This window comes from Panicum hallii, chromosome 4 (genome assembly GCF_002211085.1).
Source record: "Panicum hallii strain FIL2 chromosome 4, PHallii_v3.1, whole genome shotgun sequence".
NCBI classification, from domain to species: Eukaryota; Viridiplantae; Streptophyta; class Magnoliopsida; order Poales; family Poaceae; genus Panicum; species Panicum hallii.
In genome coordinates, this window is record NC_038045.1 from 47,360,113 (window position 1) to 47,370,894 (window position 10,782).

The following is a 10,782-nucleotide window of genomic DNA, read 5'->3' on the forward strand; positions in this document are numbered from 1 at the left end:
CACAAAACAATGTATGCAACAACTTAGCATCAATAAAAGTTTAGGCCGGCTTCTTGCCTGTCGTAGTTCCCATAAAAAAATTATATATATACTGATTGAAAAACATCCGCAAAATGAGACCGAACAATTTCTGAAAACTACCTAGATTAATAATCAGTGGCCATCGCATACGAGCCACCAACAAGATTAGTTAGATTTGGCCATCTTGTCTTAGGATGAACCTGTGCGTACATCGTGGACCGGCAGGTCAAACTGGTTCTCTTTCAAGAATGAGATTAGTTCGAAGTTCAAGGTCATTTTTTGGCTTGCAATTTTTTTTACTGTTATTATCATTATGCCTTATAGAGCTACATATATACTTAAGTCATGCAGTTAAAAAAATACACAAATTTTTACAGTTCTTGAGGTGTGATTTTACCACTATTTTTATTAGAAATACATTGATAAGGTTTAATCCTTCCGTTCCAAACATGCGAAGTAGTTTCGCAAAAAAAAAACATGTGAAGTAGGATTCAGTGACATACTTATCGCCGTGACGTTGAGTGGCTGACATATGGGCCGCTAGATCCACATCGTGCGTCAATGAATCATTGTTCCAAAGAAATTACTGGAGATTCTTGTTTGCTGACAGCCTTACATGCGATCCATGTGCAACACATTTCTTCACCGGGCCGCTTCATGCAGATGGCGCCCTGTTCTTTTAACTTCAACACACAAGCCGTGGTTGTCTGACCATGCAAGTAACTGCATCCGGATCCTTCAGAGTTCAGCCGCAGCCCACACAGCGCTCCGCAGCGGCAGGGGTATCCTTTCCGTGCGCTTGACCCTGGGCGGCGCATTTGCGCTCGGTTCATGAGACCTTTGTGGGGTGATGGCACGCTGGTGCCTGCACGCGTGTGCTGCCTGCGCGCATGCCGTCGGGACGGGGTAATGGGAGGCAGTTCTTGCGTGACGTTGACCTCGGACACGGATCCTGATTTCGCAGGCTCCGATCCCTCTCCGGGTAGCTTGCTGCCTGCTGGACCTCACCATCCTGTGCTTTGTGCGAGTGATGCACGCGGATTTAGTGGCCGGATCCACACGTCCGGTGGTGAGAGCGTGGAGGGCCATCGGATGGAGGAACCGGGCCTGTGGTTTACTGATGCCAACGAACCGTCGAGGTGTCCCTCGCTAGCTCTGCAGTCGGTCTGTGATTGACGATTTCTTACGCAAAGCTTCCTCCTGAGCGGAGGTCAGACACCATGCAAAGAATCTAGTAGTAGTGCAAAATCTATTTGGGAATTGTTTTAGAAAACGTATCATTGAATATCTCTAGGTTCGGCCGTTGAAAAAAAGCCAAACTTAGCGAAAATATTTATATTTAATTAAAAACATGTGGTTTTATGACATCGACATCGACGTTATATTTATAATTTTATGAATTATGGTGGAAGCTACAAAGTGTGGATCATGTCAGTATCTAAAACGCTATATAGCTTGGAGCAAAGAGAGGAGATAAAGTGGTCAATAAAGTGAGTGACAATTTATTTGTGCCGAGGCCCACGGTGTCATAGACTCATAGGGAGGGGTTAAATCCCGAAAAATTAGTTCAGAATAATACCAATTGAAGTATGTAAAAAGTTCCGCTCATAACCTGCCAGCCTTTTTTTTCCCTTTGTTCACAGAACCTGACGTTCTTGATACCATCCATGATTGGAGCAAAAAGAGTACTTGTTCAGGTAACCTGACGTTCTTGACATCCATGATCAATCGCGCTGACGCCCACAACATGTCAGCTTCAGCTTCGTTCCCTGACAGGAAAAAAAAAGAATGCCCGCTTCGTTTTCAGGCTTACCTACATTTTGTCTGGAACATTCCAAACCCCCGATCTCGGAACTAATCTACTCATCCGTATGCTCGCCGGGGCAACGTCGACGGATCGCGCCACGCACTAGGCAAAAAGCTCCCGTGTCGCTGTCCCGCTCCCGCCATCCCCCATGAACCAGTCCCTCCTCCCCCGACCCCGATCCAATCGCACAGGCTTGCCGCGACCGCGGCCACCACGCACCGCGACTCGCCGCCGGTGGAGTGCGGGGTAGCGTGGCCGCGCCGGGCGACGAAACGGACGGGGAAGCGTCCAGAAGCTACCGTCCGCGAGCGGGACGGGGACGGGCTCGCGTCGCGCCACCACGGCGGCAGGCAGGACGGCCTCACGCCACCACGCGAGCGGCGAGCACCCACCGCCCCCGCCGCGCGGCCTCTGCTTTTTCTGCGCTGGGGCCGGCCGCCTGGGGGAATCGGCCAGCCCGGATCGCGCGAGATCTTCGGGCCTGCGTTCGTGGGAGCTAGCTTGGCCGGATCGGCCCCCGATGGCGTGCGCCGGACGTGACCCCCGACGTGTCGCGCCAAGCGGCGCGCGGAGCCGCTCCGTCGAGGTGCCGTGCGCCCGCGCCGCGTCGCCCGTCGACGCACGGAGGGTTGTTTACGTGCGCCGTGTCGCGCGCACGGCACGGATGTTTTTCGGGGGTCGTCGAGTGTCAGCGGACACAGCGCTGTCACTCCCACTCTGACCTCCTCAACTCTCGAGTGGGAGTCAGAGGCCTGAGGAGGGCGAGGACTTGGCATGTTTGAGCAGTCTGATCCGATCGTGTGCTGGGACCCTATCTATCAACTGTACGGGGTACGGGGAATCCGGGGTCGCATGCTGCTCCGTTCCCTAGAAACCTCGTTGACAACCATCATTCTGCCACTGCCACAGACAGGGAGGCACATGAGAGTGGTACGCCCGCACATCTTGACCTTGGTGTCAGTACTCGTTGTCCTGCAACTAGGGCCTAGTGCAACCACTTGCTTCGGAAAGTCATATCCCCCCCTCCTTTCGCGTTGCCAAAGAGGCATACTATTTATCATCTAGGATAAATCTTTAGACAACTAAAACTATAAGACTATCCCCAGCAGCTACCGGCTCCCGATAGGAAAACACCGTACGAACCGAAGTGGGGCCTAACTGTTCCACATCCTTCTCCGCATCGTGCTCCCAGCAGCTTCCCCGTCGCACACGGCAGCCGCCTCGTCGAACTGGCTCTCTTGCTCCCATCTCAACGCCGCAGCAGTTAAGATGGGAGCAAGAGAGAGAAGGTGTGGAAAAGAGAGTCGGAGGAGGGGACTCGGTTTTTAGGGTGGCCGATGAGAATGTTGCTGGGTGAGTCTACAGTACAACATCGTAGGCAAATCCTGGATGGGGTGCCGGATGGGAGCCTTGCTGGGGATAGCCTAACGATGATACCGTATTTGCCATCTGATGGGTGTTGTTTGCCATCTGATGGGTGTTGTACCATTAGCATTAAGGTGTGGTATCATAAGTCCCCAAAGTATTCTCCTCATCTTTCATCTATATATATATATAGACAAATTAACATGCATGTTTTATGTTTTTTCATCACGGTTTTCGTTGCCTAATTTATCTTTCGTTATAAGGTAAATTTCATACATCTCTAAAATATTTTATTACTAGTTAAGTAGTGGATATGTACATGTTAAGATTATAATAAAAGGGGAGGGGGCGGGGGGAGAGAGTTATTCCATAAATATAATTCCACACGATTTCAGTAAAAGACGTGATGGAAATACCTCTTTTTGAGAGCATGAAAATGAATGTTTTTCAACTAAGGATCTTCAGATAATAAAATTCTCCCTCACAAATATAAATGGATAAAAGTTCCAAAGAACCGAATGGAGGATCCAAAATTTAATCTTTGAACTAATATAAAAACAAAACAGTTTTGTGGTGTTCCAAAATATAGACCATAAGGTTGCAGTAGATTCCCTTTTGATACAAGCTTCTTGCATTACATATATCCTTTAAAAAAATAGTATAATATACTTTTTATTTTATTTGCAACAAATTTTCAGATTTAAACAGCCAACTACAAAGTGCATATTGATCAAGCCAATGCAAGATCATATTTTTGCAGCCGTTCTCGACTCTACTGCCAACTGAAATTTGATTCACCAAGACTATGGCAAGAAATCAGCCGAAAAGAAAGGGTTACCTACACAGTCAAACTTCCGTTTCTCCGTTTCCTTTAGAAATTAAATTGCATGCCAACAAAAGAGAATGATGCTTATGCAAGGAAGAATTCATGGAGGGGGCGCAGGCATGACGAGTAGTGTTCAAACCGCTTTTGTTCATATTATTATTTACCACGTATATGACTTAGTACTATGATACATACATACAAGGAAATAATTCACGAAGGACTTAGTAGTCTTAAAACCACTTTTGTTTACCACACCATGATTCACTGTGTATAAGTAACTTATTACTATTATGCATACACAAGGAAAGAATTCATCAGGGAGGTGCAGGCATGATGGGCATACTATCACGCCGAGTAGTCTTAAAACCGCCTTTGTTCAGATTGTGATTCACCGCGTGCACACACACTTGTGCATTGCATTTTGTCCACTGTCTTAAGTCACTATGCACAAACACTTCTGAAAAGAAGGGCTAAAGGAAGACTCGATCGTACCAAAAGATAAGGTTGGAGTGCTGCAGAAAGACTTAAAACCATCCTGTTGGCACTGGTAAATTTTTTGGTACAACATAATTCACACAAAATATCTAGTATTTGCACGAATCCTAGAGCAAAGTTAATGGACGAGATAGTACATGCGGGACTTGGGATCTCGTGGTAAATTTCCACTCTTTCTCTGTCGCTACTGTGAGTCAAGTACTCAAGTCCAACATCTGCATTTTGGTTCAGCAAGGGCTGTCAGAGCATCCAAATCCAGCCCACAGAGGACAGAGCGCCAGGCTAAAACAGAACAGAACAGAAGCAAGAAGAAAAAAAGAAGGAAAACAAAAAAAAAGGTTTTCGAGTACGTACAAAGGCTGTCACGTTAGTACGTTACTGCTCCAGCCTTGATGAATCATCCATCCATCGCCAGCAAGCCGCGAGTGGCAGCCAGTTTCACCCCGGTGACGGGGATGATGGGCATGGCGGGGCCTCAGAGACGGGCTCACACGTACGACGCGCCCCGCCCTCGCCTCCCGCCACGTGGACCGCCGCCCCCGCGAGGCAGGCTCCCCCCCCTTCCTCCTCCGTCCCCGCCTTCTATAAATGCGGGCCTGGCGCCGCGCCGAGCTTACCTGGAACAGAGACAGACAGCCACCGTCGCAGAGCGCGCAGCACCTGACCGAGGACGGGTTGGGTACCGTACACCGTCGCCGGAGCAGGGAGAGACGGAGATTGAGCGAGGGATGGGGAGGCAGCCGTGCTGCGACAAGGTGGGCGTGAAGAAGGGCCCGTGGACGGCGGAGGAGGACCAGAAGCTCGTCGGCTTCCTCCTCACCCACGGCCACTGCTGCTGGCGCGTCGTCCCCAAGCTCGCAGGTAGAACGGATCCCCTGCTTCCGCTTGGTGCATGCGTTGCGTTGCGTCTCTCTGACCGTGTGTGCGGCTCGTGAGCTCTGGGCAGGGCTGCTGAGGTGCGGGAAGAGCTGCCGGCTCCGGTGGACCAACTACCTGAGGCCCGACCTCAAGAGGGGCCTCCTCTCCGACGACGAGGAGCGGCTCGTCATCGACCTCCACGCGCAGCTCGGCAACAGGTGACTGACTGCGAACGAAATTCTCCATGGTTTTCTTGGGCTTGGTTCGTCGAACGGACCGGTGCTCTGTTTCCTTTTGCGCCTCACCGGCTCACCGGCATGACCGACGCGCGCAGGTGGTCCAAGATCGCGGCGCGGCTGCCCGGGAGGACGGACAACGAGATCAAGAACCACTGGAACACCCACATCCGGAAGAAGCTCGTCCGGATGGGGATCGACCCCGTCACCCACCTCCCGCTGCAGGAGCCCCCCGCTGCTGCTGCTCCTCAAGAGCAGGAAGACCACCTGCCGCCGCCGTTGCCGCAGCAGCAGCAGCAGGGACACCTGCCGCCGAGCGACGGCGGGCTCGTGCTGCAGGAGGACGCGGGCGAGGAGGACCTGTCGTTGATCCAGCCGCACGAGATCACCACGACACCACCAGCGCCGCCGACTGCTGCGGCGGCGGCGGCGAGCAACTGCGGCTCGGTCTCCTCCGCCTCCGGCGGCTCCGCGTCCGTGGTGTCGCCGTCGTGCTCCTCCTCGGCCTCGGCGTCGGCGGTGTCCGGCGTGGAGGCGACGGAGTGGCCGGAGCCCCTGTACCTGTTCGGCATGGACGGCATCATGGACGCCGGCTGGGACGACCTCTTCCCCGGCACCGGCGGCATGGGCGGCGTCGACCCGTTCGACGGCTACCCGGGCGGCGGCTTCGACCAAGACGACGGCTGGATGTGACGCGCGTGATCCATCCTAGCAATGCACATAGATTCGCCGTGGCTTCTTCTTCTTCGAGCTCGCCTAGCATCATAGCCTAGCTTTAGCCTCCACCCTCCATTCTTCTCTTTCAACCTTGGAGTGTGCGCGGCCATGGCCGTCGATCCGTGTCATGGTCCGTCGTCGAACTTGAATCTAATGTCGATAAACAAGAATTGACAACAATAGAGCGCGGCAGTCAATTGCGACGCGTCTGATGATCGATTCAGCTATCCAGTTCGGTCGGTGGACGCCATTGCTATGCCAGTCTCCACTCTCCAGACTCCAGAGCTGTGTGACTCAGCGTGGCGTCGTGCGCGCGCGTGAGCCGGGGGGTGTCAGCTTCCGCGTTCTCGTGCGGCGGTGCTCCGGACTTTCTCCGGCCGGGGCGATGGCGCCTGCTGTCGCGACGCGGGCGTACGTGGCGAGCGGGAGCGCGCGTCGCCGCTTCTTTGACCGCTACCATACGTATGCATGCCAAGATCGTGGTTCCATTCACTCCCGGTTAATCCGTGGTGCTTACATCGTTTTTGATGTGTTTCGAGATGTGCGCCGATCCACTGCCTCTGGTCAAACGAGCATGGGTGTCATAGGAGGGTGCTTGCGGTCAACCATCTCCAGGACTTTGTTCACCATTTCACTTCTGCTAGTGTGCTATTGGATACTTCATCTGTTCCAAATTGTTCCAAATTGTAGGTTGTTTGGCAAATCTAGATATACAGTTTTTCTATACATCTAGATATAGATATACGCTATGTTTAGATACATAGAAAAAACATGCATCCAAATTTACCAGAACAATCTACAATTTGAAATAGAGTAAGTAACATTTTTTGTTTTTCAAATGGTGGAAATATATTATTCTCCATCATTATCTACTCTACGATTTTATCCAAAAATAGCAAATTTTTTCACTCCCTGGCGTATAAATTTCGATGTTTTCATGATCATGTTTTGAATGAAAGCTATGTGGGGAGCCTCTCCCTCCGATAGTTTATGTTAAATTTTTTTTGAAGTTTTGAATTCGGCATCTGCATATGCACATTTCTTGGACTCTCTTTTGCAAATTTTTTTACAAAGTACTCAAAAGGGGCCAACTGTGTCATAGTTGCGTGTCAAAAGAAAGTATCAGGAAATATATATTTAAAAGAAAAAAATTCAAGAAAAGTGTAAGTAAAGTATTTAATTAAGACCATGTTATATGTCCAAGTCAAACTTGGTCTCCTATGGTAACGGTGCCAAGGGGCAGTTTTAACTTTCACGTACTAGGGGGAGGACATGACAAACAGCAATCTCGTCGGAATTTCATCATTCGGGTGGCTAAAGGAGGCGGCCAAAACCTCAGGGGCTGTTTTTACGAAGGTTGCGTCACATCGAATGTTGGGCACCAATATTAAATATATATTAATTACAAAATTAATCGTATAACTAAAGGCTAATTTACAACGCGAATCCATTAAATCTAATTAGTCTATGATTTGATCATGTTGTGTTACAGTAAATATATACTAATGATAAATTAATTAGGCTTAATAGGTTCGTCTCATGAATTAGCCTCTATTTATACAATTAATTTTATAATAAATCTTTATTTAATATTTCTAATTGATATCCAAACATCCGATGTGACAGTATTAAGCTTTAGTCCATCGGATCCAAACAACCCCTCATTTCTTTTGTCATCCAACCAACGAGGGAGAACGAGGGGAGGGAAAACGTTACTTGGAAATGTAACTCTGTTCCTTTCAAAAGAAAAGGGAAATGTAACTCTGTTTGTGAGTAGTATCTCTCCCTCTGGAAAATGAGTCAAACTTCGAGAATCTGTTGCTGGTTGTGGTTCGAACTCGCAGACCATCATGGATCAGGCTCAGGGGTTCTCAGTGACTCAGCGTGACTTCACCCTGGCGTCACGGCGGCGCCACCTCCCCGTCGACGCGAGCGAGCCCCACGCATCCACTACCTCTGCCCGGAGAATCTCTCCCCCTCCTCGCTCGAGCTCCTCCTCATCATTCGCAAATCTTGCTGTCGATTACTTACACCCCACAATAACCCAGAGAAAGATCGAGTCACATCAGGCAGCTGTGGTTGCCTACAGGATTGCAGCGCCCTGTGATGCCATGCCAGGCAGAAGCTCTCGCCTTCTGGGCTCTGGTCTGCTTCGCTTTTGCTCGCGGTGGAGCTGCACGGCGGCGTGCGCAGCGTGCCAGGTGGGTAGGGCGCGGCCCTGCTCGGGGAACTCGACGACGCGGCAACTACTGTGGACGGCAGTGTGTGCTCAGTGAACCTGAAGAAGATGAAGCGGCGGCTGTGGATCGATCTCGCTGCTGTCGTCGCGCGGCACCGGCAAGGTGTGAAAACCTTCCCATTTACGGCAAGTGTAGTCATTTTTGAACAATCAAGAAAATTAAACTGGAAAACATTTTGTACAAGAAAAACCAACGCTGGTGTTACGTGTCCATATGATCGATCTAAACAGTCTTAGAATCTCAATTGCTAAAGTAGAGCACTTTGAGTCCACATGTTTTGTCGACATCACAAAGATACCCAGTCCTCACTCCAATTCAGAATACATGTTTTTTTATGATGGAAAAAAAACTGTCATCTTCTTTTCAGGGTAACTGCATCCTCTGGGACTGCTTTCATACGTCTAGGATATATGATGATCTGTGAAGCGAGCCCCATGCATGTACTCGTAAACTACGGTATCTCCACACCGTACCCTCACGCCTAGCTCCACAACAGTGGCTATTGACAGCAGCTCCTGCTGCACTACCGCTGCGGCAGCGCGCAGTCGCGTACAGCGACGGGGAAGCGGCCGGCGCAGCTCCAAGTGGCGTTCATGATCCAGAGAGCGCTTTCTTGGCGAGCCTTTTTTTTTTCTTTTGCTTTCCAATATTCTTCTGCTAGGGCCTAAATCAAAGGCGTGCAGCTTTTTGGGCATGTGTCAAACGTTACGATGATGGGGCAAAGCTAAAATCCGGCCTCGATCGCTGTCGTCTCACTCCCACGTTGGGGGTGAGTGAGCTGTGGGCCCCACATCTCATCGACTCATCATGTGTGCACACATCATCTGCTAATCAGAAGATCATCATCGGAGCCGAGAGGAGCTTGTAGGGCAAGCAGGGCCGCAGGGCTTTGGTGGAGGTGTGCATGCGTTGTTGTATAGCTAGCTAGCTGGCTCCCTTGGACGGGGTTCCTCTGCACTGGCGTGTGGGACCAGACCTTAGTGGTCTAACTGCAGGGTGAATACGGTAGAGGATCCATCCTCATCTTCAAAGCTTCTATGCGATATGGCACAGTTGAAAACCGTCGACCTCATGTGTTTACAAGTGCGGGGCGGTGGCGGATTCAAAAGGAGTTCACTGGAGTCATATGCCTCCACGGAAACGGAGGTACCGTCGGTGAAGACCCACACCGCGCAGTGTGGAAACGGAGCACACGGCGGCGTGCCCACCGTACCATCTGTAGAAGCTCGAGAGGACGCGGGGGATCATGGCGCACTCGAAACACGCATGAATGGGATCGATCAGCTGCTGCTCGGTGTGGGTACCCCCCCCAACTTTGCTGAATCCGTACGCCTAACCTACGTACCGTAGGTGCCACACGTCACCTCGTAAAGCCTACGACAGATCGCTCCACAGAGCCTACCTGGATCACTCGTTAGAGGCAGATCGATCTTCTCCCGATCCCGCAGGCCACAGACCGCAGTTCACATCTTTCCATTTCTCCCCAATCTCTACGACGTTCTCGCACCCTTTTGCTCCTAGCTCCTGCACCTGCTGGATCCCTCATCTGCTAGCCATGCACGTACACTAGCAAAAAGAAAGAAAAAGGTCATCATTTGTGCAGCTGAAGCAGAGGCGGTGACGGGGAAAAAAGGGATCCATGGATGCAGAATGTTCCTTGTGCTGTCCCTGTCGTGATCTTGACCTGCGCTCGGTGGTCAGAATATTCGCGGCCAGGGGTTGACAAGTGTGTGACGGGTGGCAGGAGAAGACCGGGTCAATAATGTAACCAGTAGCTGTCGCGCAGGCTCGCGGCTGACGGCGACGACGGTGCTAGTGGGTGCGCGCGCGGTGCTGGGCCACCGCCGGTGGTGGCTAGGTGGGCAGCCGCGTTCGCCGCCACGCGTAGATCGTACCGCCAGTGGTAACAGTTCCCGTCATCATGAATTCATGAGGTGCCGTGGGGTTGATGTGGCCTGGTTGAGCGTAACATTATTATCAGTGCTCCATGTATAGATGAAGTTCATCTTATTCTTTTATTAGTGACATTTTTTCTCAATGGTTAAATCATAAATATCTTATTATATGCAATTGTCAGCGATTGCAGGGAACCCATATTGTGTCATATAGACATATGGATAGCAGATGATAGATTTATGAGTTTGTTCTGAGTTAAATTTATCCAACTTTGATCAAATTTATAGAAATATAACATCTATACTACCAAATATATGCACT

General features: G+C 50.5%; 1 protein-coding gene across 1 annotated transcript; it reads left to right on the forward strand.

Moving 5' to 3' along the window:
- Nucleotides 1-5,143: 5,143 nt before the first annotated feature.
- On the forward strand, nt 5,144-6,548 carry LOC112891214 (protein ODORANT1-like). Its single transcript, XM_025958164.1, has 3 exons — nt 5,144-5,375; nt 5,461-5,590; nt 5,707-6,548. The coding sequence occupies exons 1-3, from the start codon at nt 5,243-5,245 to the stop codon at nt 6,299-6,301; spliced, it is 858 nt and encodes a 285-aa protein (XP_025813949.1). The 5' UTR covers nt 5,144-5,242; the 3' UTR covers nt 6,302-6,548.
- Nucleotides 6,549-10,782: the final 4,234 nt, after the last annotated feature.